The sequence below is a fragment of the Hemitrygon akajei genome, chromosome 2 (genome assembly GCF_048418815.1).
Source record: "Hemitrygon akajei chromosome 2, sHemAka1.3, whole genome shotgun sequence".
Classification (NCBI taxonomy): Eukaryota; Metazoa; Chordata; class Chondrichthyes; order Myliobatiformes; family Dasyatidae; genus Hemitrygon; species Hemitrygon akajei.
Genome location: NC_133125.1, coordinates 35,004,050 through 35,022,813, shown reverse-complemented (window position 1 = coordinate 35,022,813; position 18,764 = coordinate 35,004,050). Strand labels below are relative to the sequence as shown.

General features: G+C 39.2%; 1 protein-coding gene across 1 annotated transcript in view; it reads left to right on the top strand.

Moving 5' to 3' along the window:
- Positions 1–15,741, top strand: part of carnmt1 (carnosine N-methyltransferase 1) — a 53,735-nt gene extending 37,994 nt beyond the window's left edge. Inside the window, exons 7-8 of the mRNA XM_073069989.1 lie at positions 6,471–6,574; positions 12,832–15,741. Of these exons, the coding sequence (XP_072926090.1) occupies positions 6,471–6,574; positions 12,832–12,972 (245 nt within the window). The 3' untranslated portion in view covers positions 12,973–15,741. The remainder of the gene's footprint in view (positions 1–6,470; positions 6,575–12,831) is intronic.
- The last annotated feature ends 3,023 nt before the right edge of the window (positions 15,742–18,764 follow it).

The following is an 18,764-nucleotide window of genomic DNA, read 5'->3' as shown; positions in this document are numbered from 1 at the left end:
GCTTGAAAGGCTTTAGTGATTTTGATTTGAGGTAAATTGCTAGATCTGGACAAAATATATCCCAGACTTTTAAAAGAAGCAAAGAAGAAATATAAAAGGGCTTGCTATCATTTTCTTAATCCTTGGCTACAGGAATAGCAGCGAGGATTGGAAGACTTCTAATGTACTATAGTTTAAGAAGGAAAGAAAGGATAACAGCAATTACATGCCACTTAAGCAATGGAGGCCAAATTACTGAAATCATTTCTGGAAGATATTTGAAACCATCATTTAGAAAAGCATCAATTCATCTAGAGCCAAATAAGAGAAAATCTGCAGATGCTGGAAATCCAAGCAACTCATAAAGTGCTGGTGGAACTCAGCAGGCCAGGCAGCATCCTAATGTAGGCAAGTCAGATTAGTGTAGCTGGGTAAAACTTGCATGGATGAAGTTAGGCAGAAGGTGGAACTCTGAGTTTGATCTTATGATAGCAGGAAGGCCATTGTTGAGGCAGGTGAAGATTGTTGGGCTTTGGACTCCCAACAATCATTTTCCAGAGCTGAGACAATTGACCATCAATAATTATAACTGTTTTCTATGTGTTTTTTTCCTCTTTGAAGCCTATTGATTTTGTTTTTATTGAGCCCTATGATCAATTGTTAAGTTCATGATAGCAGAGTTATTTTTACTTTGCCAAGCTTCTGAAGTCTGTCCAATTTATCTGCTTTAACCGAAGCAATAGAAGGATCTGGTGTCTAGTTTACCTGGGAAAATGGCAGTAGAGTATTGCCAGCAAAGTTATCAATGAGGAACTTGCTCACCACTTGATTACCTTGTTGATGTTTGGGAGGAGAGAGATGTTTGGATTTTTCTTGTTTTGTTCATGGGCAAGATGTACCTAGGCATTTTTCATATTATTACATCAGTGCCAATATGTAAATGTCCTTCAACAGCTTGGCTTGCAGTATTATTAATTGTGTGTGGAAGGCAGATTTGCAAAATGCAAACTTCTCATCCCACAGTCTTTTAGGGGGATGCTCTGAGATAATTCTTAATACCATGTGGAATTAATTGAATTGCCTGTAGATTAGCTTTCTTTGATCGAGCAGGTTTGTCTTTAATGCTCACATAGTCCTGTGCCATCTTTGAGGTGCCTCCCTGCCCCTCTGCATTGTACATCTGGCCATAGTTACAATTGGATGTGGCTGAATTGTGTAGATTTAATCTGGTTTGTTTGTTGTGAGATCTTTTAGTTCATTTTTATCTACATTTACTGAGGCTTCTGTAATAATTTTCTACATTGACCTTTGACCCCATATCCTCATAACATCAGTTACAAAAAGAAGAATGAAAACTTTCTGCATGTTTACTGCCTGCGATTTGCTTCAGCTGATAAGCTAGTGTTCATCCATGATGAGCAATACTTAAAAGCAATGTAGGCAGTAAGGATGCAGTATTACGTTGGTGGTACTTCAAAGTGCTATTATCAGTATGGCCTAACACTGGCTTTGGTGAACTGAATTGCCTGCACAGTACAGATCTGAGCAACACATCTACCAGACTGGGCCTGCAGGAGAGAAGTTCCCTCCACGAAGACATTAGCAGGAGTAACAACTGCCCAGTTTTTGCAGAGAAAGAATTTCCTTTTCACACTGACAGTGTAATTCCGTTTGGCAGTAGGATTTCAGTTAAGGATGGCGCTGAGCTGTGGTCTCCGTCAAGGTCATGGCTTAGTTGTATTTTAGGTTCATAGGGATGGTTTTAGAGTCAGGGAGGGGGGTTGGGGGTCAGGCTAAGGTTTAGACACAGGCTGGGGAAGTTAGAGCTCAGGGTAGAGTCTGGGTCTCTATTCAGTGCTTGTAGGCCAGAGACATGGACATAAGATAAAGGACACCCATAGATGGATGTTGGGCTGGCAGACCAGAAAGGACAAAGACTGGTGGCCACCACCCCTTCATCCCAAGTCAGTAAGTCATTGGCATGTTTCAGGAACAGTATTCCATGTGGGCAAGATGTACAAGCGACGATGATGGCCTAGGTATGGGAATCGGCAAAGACTGGGGGCCTGATGTTTGGGGTCTCGCCCATCATTCATCATCATTGGTGAGTCCTGGGGTTGAAATCGAAGATCAAAGCCAAAGGTTGAATGGAAGCCCAGAAGTCAAGGTCCAACGGTTGAAGTCTGTGAGTCCACGAGGGAAGTTGAAAGCCCGACGTCTGCAAATCCGTGAGTCTGCCAGTGGCCGAAGACAGCCAGTCCTGGGGTTAGAAGAACTGGGCTTGTTTTGCTGGGCTTTTTTGTTGCTGTTCTGTTGTTTTCGTGAACATGGTGGGCATGCTATGTTGGTGCTAAAATATGTGGCGACACTTGCAGGCTGGCCCAGCACATCCTTAGTTTGTATTGGTGGTTAATGCAAATGATGTATTTCACTGTGTGTTTCTATGTACATGTGATAAATAAATGAATATGAAACTGAGAAATTGAGACCAGACCCAACAGTTCAAAACTGTCTTGTTCCAGTGTTGTATATCAGCTGTAAAAGGTGGTAATCATGCAGAAGATTTCCATTCCTCTGTTATTTGCTGTGGTCATGAGGATATGGAGTCAAGAGTCAATATTAAAAATTTCCCAGCCTCTACGTCCTGAGATATTTCCACTATATCGAAGATTTTGATGGAAGAGCCTATATTGAGCAGTTGTATTATTAGTCTTTTGCAGCATTAGTTAGTAGGGCAGCTCTTGTAAAGAGGGCTTTGCTGGATAAGCTAGGTTAGGAACAACACTGCTCCATCAGAGTCTGAGTTAATCTTGTATTTTTCCATCTTAACTGAGATAAAGTAAGTTCAGTGGAGCATAAACAAGTTGAAATAATGAATTATCAAGATGGGTCATTAGGACTAATTGTAAAAGTTTGAGTCAGTCTGTTTTGAGTTACGAATTTTTAGGCTAATGTGACGTGAAATCTCCAAAGGAAATGGACATTAACAGAATGTAAATGGTCACTTGATGTGCAGTGGTTGCTTGTGGTTATTGGTGAAATAATGCTATTTTGTTTGGTCCTCTGTAAGTTAGAGACCTTTTCATCATACAACTGATTTGCTCTTGAGTGTGGATTTACTAACTGTCACAATTAGACGTGACAGAATGAAACATTGCAAATTCAAAGCAAACTATGCAGAAAGCTTATGGCAACTCATATTGTGCCAATTGTTCTCAGTGTAGAGGTCTAGAAACCATAAAAAGCTGATACATGGTCCAGCTCTGATGAAAAGACTGAGGAGCAGAGATGTGGACTAATATGCTGAGGAAGGGCCAAGCTAAAAAAGAGTGTGAAAAAGTAATAATTGAGCTTGGCTCAGTGAGACTAGGAATGCAAGTAATTTCAGCCCAACTTTGATTTGGCCTTTCTTTGAAATATTTCCTGTTTCCATATCACAGCTTAGAAGAATGAGGCCATAATAAAATAACTAGAAATAACAACAAGAAAAAGGTTCTCACTACTCCTCCCAACATTAATATTCTCATTAATCAGTAATATCAAAGCTGGTCCTCTATTTCAGATGAGCGTTCCTTCTCAATTCCTGTATATCTCACTTCTGTTGATTTGTTAATATATTAGGCAGTTGAACATCCATAGCCATTGGGAGCAGAAATTTCCAAGGATTTTCAACCCTTTGTGAACAAAATTCAGTTGATCTTAGTCCTAAATGATAAATTTGTTATCATGCTTTGTAACCTAAAAACGTTTGGCTATTTACTCAAAGTGTAGGAGTTGTATGAATGTATGATGTAAGAGTGAATGATATTAACATGCAAACAGCATCATATTTTTGGAAGTTAGATGCAACTTTTGAAATATTAACCCGTAATCTTATTTATTTCCCTATATCTTCACAATCCTTTTACTTTATCTGCAAACTTATTGATCATTCTTCCAAATGAACAGTTAAGTCATTAATAAAGAAAGTAAATAGTGATAAATTAACAACTGGTCCTTATAGGGAAACCATTTTTGTATTTTAATGGTACAGGTGTAATGTAATGACATATTACATATTCTGGACATTAAATCAGGGGTACCTAACATTAATAATGCCATAAAAGGCCACATAAAAAGTTTATGCAACCCACACAAAATACTGGAGGAACTCAGCAGGCCAAGCAGCAACTATGGGAAAGCATACAGTCAACGTTTCGGGCTAGGACCCTTCAGCAGGACTGGAGAAAAAAAGATGAGCAGATTTAAAAGGTGGGGGGAGGGGAGGGAGAAACAAGGTGGTGGGTGAAACTGAGGGTGAGGAGTGAAGTAAAGAACTGGGAAATTGATTGGTGAAAGAGATACAGAGCTGGAAAATGGGGAATCTAATTGGAGAGAACAGAAAGTCATGGAGGAAAATGGGGAATCTAATTGGAGAGAACAGAAAGTCATGGAAGAAAGAAAAGGTATGAGAAGCACCAGAGGGAGGTGATAGGCAGGCAAAGAGATAAGGTGAGAGAGGGAAAAGGGATGGGGAATGGTGAAGGTGGGGAGGGGGCATTACCAGTAGTTCGAGAAATTTACGTTCATGCCATCAGGTTGGAGGCTACCCAGACAGAATATAAGGTGGTGTTCCTCCAACCTGAGTGTGGCCTCATCATGACAGTAGATGAGGCCATGAACAGACATGTCGGAATGTCAGTCTACTGTCGCAAAGAGGCCACACTCAGATTGGAGGAGGAACACCTTGTATTCCGTCTGGGTAGCCTCCAACCTGATGGCATGAACATCAATTTCTCGAGCTTCCGGTAATGCCCCGCCCCCCCCGTCTTCACCATTCTTTATCCCCTTTTCCCTCTCTCACCTTATCTCTTTGCATGCCCAACACCTCCCTCTAGTGCTGCTCCTACCTTTTCATTCTTCCATGGCTTTCTGTCCTTTCCTATTAGATTCTCCCTTCTCCAGCCATGTATCTCTTACACCAATCAACTTCCCAGTTCTTTACTTCACCCTTTTCCCTCCCAGTTTTACCTATCACCTTGTGTTTTTTCCTCCCCTCACCCCACCTTATAAATCTACTCCTCATCTTTTTCTCTCCAGTTCTGCTGGTCTCGGCCCAAAATGTTGACTATACTCTTTTCCATAGATGCTACCTGGCCTGCTGAGTTCTTCCAGCATTTTGTGTGTGTTGTTTAGATTTTCAACATCTGCAGATTTTCTCTTGTTTGTGATAAAAAGTTTATGCTCTGGTTTTGCAATCTAGAGAAAAGGATTAAATCAGAAGTGTGTTTTTTAAAGCACATCATACATGAACTATTCTCAGTTCATGGAGTAGCAATTATTGGAAATGATATCCAAAGTCAATATTATCTTGGTTCATCCACAAAATTCTTGTATGCTGAATAAATTAAAATCTTTGTAAGGTTTGCCTTTCACCTCCATTTACTGAAGACTGAATGGAATTTGCACATGAATAGCTTAATTAAAGAACAAAGATACTAGCTCAAAACTGGGAATACCAGCAATGTGAATGAGACAGGAATTCTGTAAAATCCAGGTACTTTTCAAAGGTAAAAGTAAAAAGCATAGTGAGAATTCCAAAGTTTTTGGAACTTCTATTTTATGTGGAAATATGTAACTACTATGTGTATAATACTGCAATAATTTATATTTTTACAAGTTGAATATAATTGTGCAGAAATAAACCAATTAATTTAGGTGATAATTACATGTTCAACATTATATTCCTAAAATGCAGCGATTATTAATTGGGTAACTAATGGTAAAACTTCTAAGACCTCCATCTGATCCTCTGTAGATCCATCACAAAGAACATCCATAATGGATGTAATTGCAAATTCTCTTCTGTTACCTCTGAGCCAGTACATATTTTTCCAATTATTTCTATTGTAATTGACTATCATGGTTAGCTTTCTGCAAAAAAAAACAACTGTCCCCAAAATACACTGATACCGTAGGAATAAATAACATCAACAGGGAAAGTATTTTGTTCCTGTTAACAGTTGATAAAATTTAAACCCCCACATACTGTTTTCAAAGGTAGCACAAATGTCTATAGTATATTAAAATAATTTAGCATTTTTAAGTGGAAAGAAAGACAATGCTAAGAAACTGCTTCAGAACATCATTAAAATGACTTAAAAGAATGTATGATTATTAATTTTCATTCTAAGTGTTGATTATAAATAAAGCCAATTGTGTTATAATGGAAGCAATGATCAGGAAGGACTACAAATGTAGCTGATGAATGTGAATTTTCAAAATGAAAGTCACATACTATAAGTAGAACAGTGTGACAAAATTCAATGTATATTTCTAATATAACAAATCACAAATGTTCTAAATGATACCCTATTTTATTACCAAACTCTCCTTTTATAACCACTTTATATGCAAGTTCCTCTGCATTTATGTGGTGCTGTGAGCCTTTTTACTTGTTATCTTGTAAATTAATTGATGGATTATTACTCAAACAACCTCATTTCTCCTAGGTCCTTTACTCTATCATTTTGAGAATATGGCAAATGAAAAATCAATAGAACTGAGTTATGAAGACATTAGGCATTGCATTCTTCAATATGGATTCAAATTGGAGGTAAGAACATTGACTATGAATAATTTTAAGAATGAAAAATATGACAATCAATATATATATATATCCAGTTCTTTTATAAAGCAATTTAAGCACATGATTTTGCACTATATTATTTATTTTACCTACCACACATGATGAGAGAAGGAGGTAGCATATGTATGGATGAAGATGTTGCCATGACCTGAAACTGCAATAAATTTGGCATGAACTCCTGTCCTCCCAGCTGGTATACCAGGAACCTGGCATGAACCCTTATCATCCCTGTTGCTGTGTACTGCTGTACAATGGATAGCTTCTTGGATCATTAATAAACTCATCAGCCTGTAACCACAAAAATTTGGTGAATATATCAGTTAAAATCGAATTGCCACCGTAGCACAGCAGTTAGCGTGTTGCTAACAACCCGAGGTATTGGAGTTCAATTCTGACATCAGCTGTAAGGAGTCTTGTTCCTCCCCATGAAATGCATGGGTTTTCTCCAGCTCCTCTGGTTTCCTCAGTCCAAAGATATGCCAATTCGGTAGGTTAATTGGTCATTTTAAATTGTCCTGTAAGTAGGCTAGGATTACATTGGGGTTTGTTGGCTGGTGTGGCTTCAATGGCTGGAAGGGCCTATTCTATGCTGTATCTTTTAAATAAAGTAACATAAAATAAATAACTTTTTCCACAAGTGCTAATAGTTAGAGATGTATCTTTTTTTAAGATTTATGATTAGTGAGGAGGGAATTTCATGGAACTATATACTTGCTGGTATCCTTCGGTCTCTGTTGTACAACACTATCCATGGCCTCTTGTAAGTCTTGCTCTGGTTTTACTTCCCAAACTGCAACACTTCATGCTTATCCAGGTTAGACTGCATCTGCCATTCCTTGGTCCACTTCCCCATTTGATCTAGATTTTTTTGGTAATATTAGAAAATCTTCTTCACTATCCACCTCATACCAATTTTGGTGTCATCCGCAAGCTTACAATGCCAACTACGTTCTCATGTAAAATGTTAATATACACTCAGTGGCCACTTTGTTAAGTACACCTATTCATTAATGCAAATACCTAATGAGTAAATCATGTGGCAGTAACACATTGCGTTAAAGTATGCAGGCATGATTGAGAGGTTCATTTGTTTAGACCATACATCAGAATGGGGAAGAAATACGATTAACTGATTTTGACCATGGAATGATTGTTGGTGCCAGTCAGGATGGTTTGCATATCTCAGAAACTGCTGACCTCCTGAGATTTTCGTGCACAACTGTCTCCAGAGTTTACAGCGAATGGTGCAAAAACCCCCAAAAAAACATCCAATGAGCAGCAGTTCTGTGGACAAAAACACCTTGTTAATGAGAGAGATCAGAGGAGAATGGTCAAACTGATTCAAGCTGACAGAAAGGCAACAGTAACTCAAATAACAATGCATTGCAACCGTTGTGTGCAGAAGAGCATCTCTGAACACACACAACACATCAAACCATGAAGTGGATGGGCTATTGCAGCAGAAGACTACAAACATATACTCAGTGGCCACTATATTAGGTATAGGAGGTACCTAATAGCATGGTCACAGAGTGTATATTGGTCACTAAAAACTAGTGCAGGGTAAAACAATAACAAAGTGCATAATGAAGTGTTGCAGTTACAGAGTAAGTTCAATGCTGATAGATGATAAGGTACCAAGGTTATAACAAGGTTGATTGTGAGGTCAGGAATCCATCTTATCATACTAGCAACTATTCATTATAACAGTGGGTTGTAGGCTGTCCTTGTACATGCTTTTGGGCCTTGCCATCTTAGGCTTGATGGAAAAGAGGGGGAAAGGGAATGTCCAGGTGAATGGATGGGGTCTTTGGTTATGTTTACTACTATACTAAGGCAGTGAGAAATGTAGACAGCATCTATTGAGGTGTGCTGAACTGAATACACAACTCTTTGCAGTTTCTTGCAGGCATGGACAGAGCAGTTGCCATACTAAGCAATAATACATCCAGATAAGTTGCTTTTATGGTGCTTGAATCAAAATTGGTGAGGGTCATAAAGGTATGGCAATTTCTTTAGCCTCCTGAGGAAGTAATTATGAGGAGTACAGGAAGGCGATATAGAGCTGAGTGATGTGGAGTCATGGTAGCAATTTTCACTCCATGTCAACTAAACAAAAGGGCATATCATTAACTTCAGGAAGGGGAGTTGTGTACATTGATTGTGCTGAACACTCCTGGCCTTGATTCCTCCCTTTGCTCATGGGTCACGGACTTTCTCACAGACCGACCACAGCAAGTCAGAATTGGTAAGCACACCTCCACCACCCTCATCTTAAAAACAGGCACTCTGCAGGGCTGTGTGCTGAGCCCTATGCTCTACACACTCTTCACACATGTCTGCACCCCCAACTACATCTCCAACTCCATAATTAAATTTGCGGACGATACCACAGTGGTTGGCCTAATCTCGGACGAGGATGAAACAGCCTTCAGGCTCGAGGTGGATCATCTGACGGAGTGGTGTAAGGACAACGACCTGGTCCTTAACACTCTAAAACAAAAGAGATGATAATTGACTTAAGGAGATCAAAGGACAGAGTACACACACCCCTCCATATACATGGCGAGGTAGTGGAAAGTGTGGAAAACCTCAAGTTGCTTGGAGTTATGTTGTCAAAACAGCTGATATGGACCACCAACACCTCGCTGCTTGTAAAAAAGGCACAACAAAGACTCTTCTTCCTCAGAACGCTGGAACAGGCCGAACTCCCACAAAAGCTGTTGCTTAACTTCTACAGAAGCACAGTTGAAAACATCCTGACCAACAGTGTGGTATGCCAGCTGCACAGCCGCTGAGCCACAAGACCTGCATCGCGTGTTGAAGGCAGCCCAGAGAATTGTCAGGATGGAGCTCACGACTGGATACCATCTATTCCAGAGAAAAGCAATCAGCATAACCAGAGACACCACACACCCCAGCCACTCCCTGTTTGACCCGCTGCCATCCAGCAAAAGGTTCAGGACACTAAAAGCCAGAACAAATAGACTGAGGAACAGCTTCTACTCCAGAGCTGTGGCCTCCATCACACCACTCCCACAGAACAATGACTGAAGCTGTGAGCACACACAAGAACTCAAATACTTGCACTAACGGCACTTTGTGCATTACTATGATATTCTGGTGCTGCTGCAACTTATTTTCTGCTACTTATCTATTTAATACTGTTTCTTTTTTAATTACTGTCTTGTTTTTATCTACTACTTTATTTAATTGCCTGAGAGGAAGCTAAACAGAGTTTCATTGTACCTATGTATAATGACGATAAAGATTATTCAATTCAATTCAAGAGGGTTGAGCGCTTCAAGATCCTAGAAATGAACTTCACCAATAGCCTGTCCTGGTAAGCTTTCCTGGCTGTGGTGTCAACATACTTGGACCAGGAAAGAGGGCTGAGGATACAGCCTTGTTGCGTATTAGTATTGAAGATAACTGCAGCAGAGGTGCTGCTGCCTATTCATAGTAATTTTGGTTTGTTGGTCAGGAAGTCAAGGATCAAGTTGCAAGTGAAGGTGTTATGTCCTAGGTCTTGGAGTCTGGAAATGATTTATTTAAGGCAGAGTTGTAGTCAATAAAGAATCGTCTTTCATAAACACGAGATTCTTTAGATGCTGGAAATCTTAAGGAATGCACTCAAAGTGTGGAGGAAGTTAGCAGATCAGGTAGCATCTCTGGAGAGGAATTAACAGTTGATATATTAGTCCAAAACTCTTCATCAGGACTGGAGAGGAAGGGGAAAGAAGCTAGAATAAGTAGGTGGGAGTGGAAGGAGTACGAGCTAGTAGGTGATAGGTGAAACCAGCTGAGGGGGAAGGGTAATAAAGTAAGAAGTTGGGAGGTAATAGGTGGGAGAGGTAAAAGACTGAAGCAAAAGAAATCTGATAGGAGAGGACAGAACCATGGGAAAAAAGAGAAGGAAGTCCCTGGAGGGAAATGATGGGCAGGTGAGGAGAAGTGAGTGGTTACGAGAGGAGCCAGAATGGGGAATGGAAAAAGAGTAGGGAGATGTTACTGGAAGTTGGAGAAAATGATGCTCATGCCATTAGGTTGGAGGCAATCTGGACAGAATATGAGGTGTTGCTCCTCCAACTTGAGTGTGGCCTCATTATGGCAGTAGAGGAAGCCAGGGGCTGACCTGTCAGAATGGGAATTGGAAATTGAATTAAAAAGGGTTGCTACTGGGAAATCAGAATCAGGTTTATCATCACCGGCATGTGACATGAAATTTGTTAACTTAGCAGCAGCAGTTCAATGCAATACATAATCTAGCAGAGAGAGAGAGAAAAAAAATAATAATAATAAATAAAATAAAGCATAATAAATAAACAAGTAAATCAATTACATATATTGAATAGATTTTTTAAAATGTGCAAAAACAGAAATACTGTGTAGTAAATAAAGTGAGGTATTGTCCAAAGCTTCAACGTCCATTCAGGAATCGGATGGCAGAGGGGAAGAAGCTGTTCCTGAATTGCTGAGTGTGTGCTTTCAGGCTTCTATACCTCCTACCTGATGGTAATAGTGAGAAAAGGGCAGGCCCTGGGTGCTGGAGGTCCTTAATAATGGATGCTGCCTTTCTGAGACTCCGCTCCCTAAAGATGTCCTGGGTACTTTGTAGGCTAGTACCGAAGATGGAGCTGACTAGATTTACAACCTTCTGCAGCTTCTTTCGGTCCTGTGCAGTAGCCCCTCCATACCAGACAGTGATGCAGCCTGTCAGAATGCTCTCCACTGTACAACTATAGAAGTTTTTAAGTGTATTTGTTGACATGTCGAATCACTTCAAGCTCCTAATAAAGTATAGCCGCTGTCATGCCGTCTTTATGACTACATCAATATGTTGGGACCGGGTTGGATCCTCAGAGATCTTGACACCCAGGAACTTGAATCCTGCCTTTTGTGGTGGACAGCGTGAAAGTGCTTGACAAAGTAGCCTCCCCAATCTACGTTTGGTCTCATGGATCCATCTGCAGCTGGAGTACCGGATTGTCTATACTGTCCAAATGCTCCAGAGATGAGAATAGTGCCAAGAAGATAGTGTCTTGCCGTTGACTTGTTTCGGTGGTGTTCCAGAGGGGATGGAGGAATGTAGACCATGTGCAGGCAGTTGGGATTAGTTTACTCAGTCCATTCCTTTTCAAGAAGCATAACTTGAATAAAATTATAATTTTTGCTTCAGTATTCATCCAGTAGAACTATTTTTCATTATTTCCTTTTAACCTTTTTTAATTTTGGGAAAGTAAGAGGTGCAATACATTTATGTATGAAACTATACCCACCAAACGCTGTATTTTTGTGTCTGTACTTGAGATAGTTTAAGTATTAAATTTGGCAAAAAGAGGCATGGGGAAAAGAATGGGAAAAATTTCAAAAAGGACAATCACAAAATGAATGTGAATATCTAAAACAGAAAATAGGATCCAGCTATGGAATAAAAAAAATATGAAACAAAGCAATATTTGAAAATCTGTAAAACACAATTTAGAATAAAACCTTTCATAACAAAATAATTTATAACCTTTAGGAAGGCATCTATTTATGAAACAAAAACTCAAAATGCTGGCAGAACTCAGCAGGCCAGACAGCATCTCTGGGAGGAGATAGTGACGACATTTCGGGCCGAAACCCTTCATCAGGAGTGAAGTAACATGGGATGGTCGAGGGGGGATAAGAAGTGGGGAGAGGGATGAAGTAGAGAGCTGGTACTTCATCCCTCCCTCCACTTCTTATCCCCCCTCGACCATCCCATGTTACTTCACTCCTGATGATAGCCCATTTTCCTTCAGCCTATCACTTCCCAGCTCTCTACTTCATCCCTCCCCCCACTTCTTATCCCCCCTTGACCATCCCATGTTACTTCACTCCTGATGATAGCCCATTTTCCTTCAGCCTATCACTTCCCAGCTCTCTACTTCATCCCTCCCCCCACTTCTTATCCCCCCTCAACCATCCCATGTTACTTCACTCCTGATGAAGGGTTTCAGCCTGAAACGTCGTCACTACCTCCTCCCATAGATGCTGTCTGGCCTGCTGAGTTCTGCCAGCATTTTGTGTTTTTATTTATTTCCAGCTCCTGCAGATTCACTCGTGTTGCCTTATTTATGAAACAAACCTGTTTGTCCTGTAATATAGAAAAAGTTTTTTTGTATTCTTGTCTGACAGAATTTCAGTACTATTTTCATAAATTCTGTGCTGTGATAAAATTATTTGCTTTTCTTTTTCAGGTAGAAAAGAACTCTGTACCATCAACTTACACAGAAAATGACCATTCCATGTTAAAATATCTTTATGACTGTGTCTTCTTTGTAGCCAAAAAACCTGCACATGCACCACCTCTAAATGGCTTTCCACCGGTAAACAGTTGAGAAAGAAAATGTTCATCTTTTCTGTGATCACAGACTTTAGATTATGAAAATGGAGAAAGGAGTTACTCAGAGTCAGGACAATCCAATGACTCCAGAGACCACCGTACTCTTAATAGTGCCTTTTTCTTTCTAAGTTACTTCAGGAATTCCAATCTATTTCAGCCGTGTTTTTGGACAACCCAGAAAAGTGCAATGAAATAATTATCTGTAAGACTGGCAAAATGAGCAAAGTTGAAGAGAGAAAGAAATAAAATATGATACTCAGTGTTATTTTCTGCTGAAGTTACCATGTTGGTATTTGTATGCACACCTTTGTAACTTTTGTTTTAGTTACTGTTGTGCCCCCATGTCCAGCTAGCCAATTCATAACTGACATTATTTCATGAGATAACCCACTCCCCCATGCATGCATATGCGGACATTCACTCCATGTGTTCTTAACCTCGATACATTGTATCATCATTGTTCATGTATTTCCATCTTGTTCAGATCAGAATGATAATGAATTTAGTACTTTTTTTGTCGACTTTGAGCTTGTTGAATATTTTGTGTGATGTTACAGCTAGATACTTTTTCAGTTTCAGCTGAATGAATCTTCCACTTTTACCATGTAATTTTCTAAAAGCTGGAAAGGGAGATCTGAATTAGGTTATGGGAATCTATTCAGGTTGGGGTATAATTAAAACAACATTGTTATCGGTATATCAATATAAAATGCTCAAAATATGCTATATTACTTGTCTGACAGCTTTGTGGTTGCTGTATTTTAAAGTTCATTAGCTGGCATTGTTCTTATGGAAGCAGTTATGGATTCTTGGTGGAGCATTGTTTCTAATATAGCATAATTCAGAACAATATCTTTGAGCTCTATTGAAATGAATGATATATATCTTGGCTTTCTTTGCTTGGAAAATAACTATTGTTTGCTTCAGCAGTGCAGTTTTGCCAGTCCTGCTGAGGGGTCTCAGCCCAAAACGCGACTGTACAGTCCTGCTGAAGGGTCTTGGCCCGAAACATCAACTGTATACTTTTTCCATAGATGCTGGCTGGCCTTCTGAGTTCCTCGAGCATTTTGTGTATGAGGTCTGCTTGAGCATCTGACTTTGCATCATGCCAAAACACATTCAGATTCAGATTCAGTTTATTGTCATTTAGAAACCACAAATGCAATGCAGTTAAAAAATGAGACAACATTCCCCCAGAATGATATCACAAAAGCATATGATAAAACAGACTACACCAGAAAATCCACGTAACGTTTGGCAATCCCCAATCCAGAGTCCGGAGAGGCTGCTGCGTATTAATATCGTGCTACTGTCTAGCGTGTTCCCCAGAAAGGACCTCCAAATCCACCAGACAAAAACAAGACCAAAAACTAAAGCTACAAGACCTGCACAAAACCACATAATTACAACATGTAGTTACAACAGTGCAAACAATAGCATAATTGATAAAAAACAGACTATGGGCACAGTAAAAATAGTCCAAGATGTTAAAGGACTGTAAGTTCAAAAGAAATCACCACAGTTTCCACAAGTCCCCAGGGTCCCGACAGACTCGCCATCCCACGCTGGCGGCAGAAGGGAATACCCCCGCTATGGACTTCCACGGCGCCGCCTGACTCAGCCTCGCAGACGCAGCACACAATGAAAGTTCCGTCAAAACCAGCCTCGCAGACGCAGCACACACCGAAAGCGACCTGAGTCCGTCGAACCTCCGAGCCAACGACCATCCCCTCCGGCACAGCTTCTCCGAGCACCATCCTCTGCCGAGCGTATTAAGACGGCTCCACCAACGGCCAATGGCAATGTGACCCCGAGGACTGGGGGCCTGTTCTTCCCAGCAGAGTCCCAGACATCACAACAGCAGCAGCAGCAACGAAGAAGGTCTTCCTGGAATTTCCCGATGTTTCTCCGTGCTTCCACGTCCGTTTTCAATCGATTATGATTGCACACGGCACCCCACTTCACAAATAACAGATAATCAGTTCCGGAGTGGCCGCTGCAAGCTGCGTCGCGCCGCCATCTCACATGTCAACATAGTTGAAAACATTTACAAATTTCTTAACACCTCATCTCATTAAGCACAATCTAATTGCAGTCTATGTTAACTGTTCTTTGTAGCATGGAGTGAAGTTCAACCGTGTGATATGCAAATCATGTTGCTTGATTGCGCAATCTTACTCCAGCACAGTCCAACTTTATCCCCACTTTAAAAAGGCAAGCAAAAGATCCTCATAAACTTGATTTCCATAGAAACACACTGGCTAAAGGATTTTTGAAAATAACATTCTTTCAGAATTATTTTGATAACCTTTACTTCAATATGCATTTTAATGCATTGCCATGAAACTCATTGTAGTCTATATGATATAATCTGATGAGTTATTAATGTAATTTATAGTTGCATAGCAGTAAAATGAGTCCATTCGTAACTACAAACCCCATTTCCAGAAAAGTTGTGATATTTTTCTGTGATATGTTAATTCACGTGAACCTTTATTTAACTGACAAAAGTATAAAGAAAAGATTTTCAATAGTTTTACTGACAAACTTAATTGTATTTTGTAAATATACACAAATTTAGAATTTGATGGCTGCAACACACTCAACAAAAGTTGGGACAGAGCCATGTTTACCATTGTGTTACATCACCTTTCCTTTTAATAATACTTTTTAATCGTTTTGGAACTGAGGATACTAATTGTAGTAGATTTGCAATTGGAAATTTTGTCCATTCTTGCTTGATAAAAACTTAAGCTGCTCAACAGTCCGTGGTCTCCGTTGTCTGATTCTCCTCTTCGTGATGCGCCATACATTTTCAATAGGAGATAGATCTGGACTGGCAGCAGGCCAGTCAAGCACATATACTCTGTGTCTACAAAGCCACCCTGTTGTAGCCCGTGTAGAATGTGGTCTGGCATTGTCCTGCTGAAATAAGCATGGACATCCCGGGAAGAGATGTTGCCTTGATGGCAACATATGTCTCTCTAAAATCCTAATATACGCCTCAGAGTCAATGGTACCTTCACATACATGCAACTTACCCATGCCATGGGCACTGATGCACCCCCATACCATCACAGATGCTGGCTTTTGCACCTTTCACTGATAATAATCAGGATGGTCGTTTTCATCTTTGGCATGGAGAACTGGACGCCTGTTTTTTCCGAAAACTAGCTGAAATGTGGACTCATCTGACCACAGCACACGGTTTCACAGTCTTTCGGTCCATCTGAGATGAGCTCAGGCCCAGAGAACTCGCTGGCGTTTCTGCATAGAGTTGATGTATGGCTTCCTCCTTGCGTAATACAGTTTCAAGTTGCATTTCTGGATGCAGCGACAGACTGTGTTAAGTGACAATGGTTTTCCGAAGTACTCCCGAGCCCAGATGGCTATAATTGTCACAGTAGCATGACGGTTTCTTAGGCAGTGCCGCCTGAGGGCTCGAAGATCACACACATTCAATAGTGGTTTCCGACCTTGCCTTTTACGCACTGAGATGTCTCTGAATCTTTTCACAATATTATGTACTGTAGATGTTAAAAGACCTAAATTCTCTGCAATCTTGCGTTGGGAAATGTTCCTTTTGAACTGACTAACAATTCTCTCACGAATTTTGGCACAAAGGGGTGAGCCACGACCCATCCTTGCTTGCAAAGACTGAGCCTTTGATGGACGCTACTTTTATACCCAGTCACGATACTGCACCTGCTACCAATTAGCCTGCTTAATTTGGAGTCTTCCAAACCGGTGTTACTTGAATATTCTGTGCACTTTTCAATCTTATTTTAACTCTGTCCCAACTTTTGTTGAGTGTGTTGCAGCCATCAAATTCTAAATTTGTGTATATTTACAAAATACAATTAAGTTGGTCAGTAAAACTATTGAAAATCTTTTCTTTGTACTTTTGTCAGTTAAATAAAGGTTCACGTGAATTAACATATCACAGATTTTTTTTATTGCATTTTGGAAAATATCCCAACTTTTCTGGAAATGGGGTTTGTAATTGCTGTAGGATAATTTAACGATCCATATTAGAATACAAAGGATGTGACAGAGTTGTCTCATAATTAACCTTCCATGACAAATTTTGGTATCAATCACTATTTTGTATTTTCATTACTCACATTTGGTGTTGTGAATACAGTGTAGCATCAGTTGTTGGTGATTGTTATCCTTTAGAATTGTCAGAAAATTTCTTGCTCCCTTTTAATTTAAGAATACCTTGCACAAATCAGTATGATAGCTGTAATTCAGAACATGTTGATTTGTAAAATGCATTAGGGTAATCCAGTTAAAGCAAAATCCAATAAGACAAAAAAGAAAATATACTTACTTTTAAAGCTGTAATACTGATGTTTATTCTGAATTTTAATTATTTTAACAAAAATCTGCTAAACATATGAAGCCAATTTAGTTCCTTAAAATGTTTCCATTTAAACTATAAACAAATAATGTGGTATCTTTGCAAACCAACATCATTTTACATAATTTGATTGTAAACAGTAAATGTAGAATATTTGCAAATATACTTTGGTAACTACAATTTTAATTAATATGTTCAAACTTTTGCAGCTGGGATTCTTGAATATTAAACAGTTTGATGCAAAACAAAATTAGGAAGTCATTTTTGTGACCTTAAGACAGTAAATAATGTAATTAATATTCCTGTTGACTTGTCATTGTTTCCACACTTCTGAAAACATTGAATTGCATGTAATGCAAAATGAAAAAACTTGCAATTGTATTGTTAGCCACTACCTCCTGTTCTCCCAAAGTAGGAAAAAGTACAAATCCTTATGAATACTTTTCATAATCATATGTTAACCAATACAATACCAATGATTGACTTTATACTTTTTTTAAAAACTCATTCTGCCTGCTCTCAGAAGAACTTTTTGGTTCTGGTTAATTGTTGGGCTACCATGAAATGAATTGCTTCCTTTAATCTTAAACTTCATTTGCACACCAAACAAATCCAAGTGTAGTCCCAAATTGGAATTGACTGCGTTTTGGATTTCACCTTTATGTTTTCCTCTTGAGTTTCATATACTCCCCTTATGGGGAAAAAAAGGAGTGTAGTTATGCTTCTAAAAATTCAGGAAAGCTCCTTTCTGACTAGGTGATAGAAATTTTATCAAAACTGATGACTATTATTTCAATTTTAACCAGTGTGATGGAATTGTTTAAAGAAAGGCATATCCTTTATTATTGCTTTCTTCCTTTAAATGATTGCCAAATGTTTTTCATAAATTTACTGCTGAACTGAAATTAACAACAGGATTGGTGTTGATGAATTGATTAAAAGCAATCCTTGTCTCACCAGTACTCAATCTCAGTTGAAGTATATTGTTATAATACTAATGACTATTTTGTAAACAATTTAAGAATTAGCTTGACTAAATTGAATTTGCATTGCTGGTTTAATTTCATTTTGAAGGATAATGTCCAATTTGAATCTTGTTACCATGCAAAAGTAAGAAGCCAGCATGAAATTGTAAAACCTGTTTAATAGGTTACCAATTCTTTTAATCACAATTTCAGCAAACAGACTCCACTAACAGATTTTTAAGTAAGATTTGTGCAACTTAAAATGTAATTTACATCCATAATTGTTTATTTGTGGCTCAGCTTTCTTTAAGATTGTATATTGGTTTACAAATGCCCTATTATTATTATTTCATAAGATTGGTTAATATATTTACCAGTTTCATCTTGCAACATAATTGTCTTTAGAGATTTGATAAGGCTCCAACTAAACTACTGGCAAGAGTAGGCAAATATACGGTC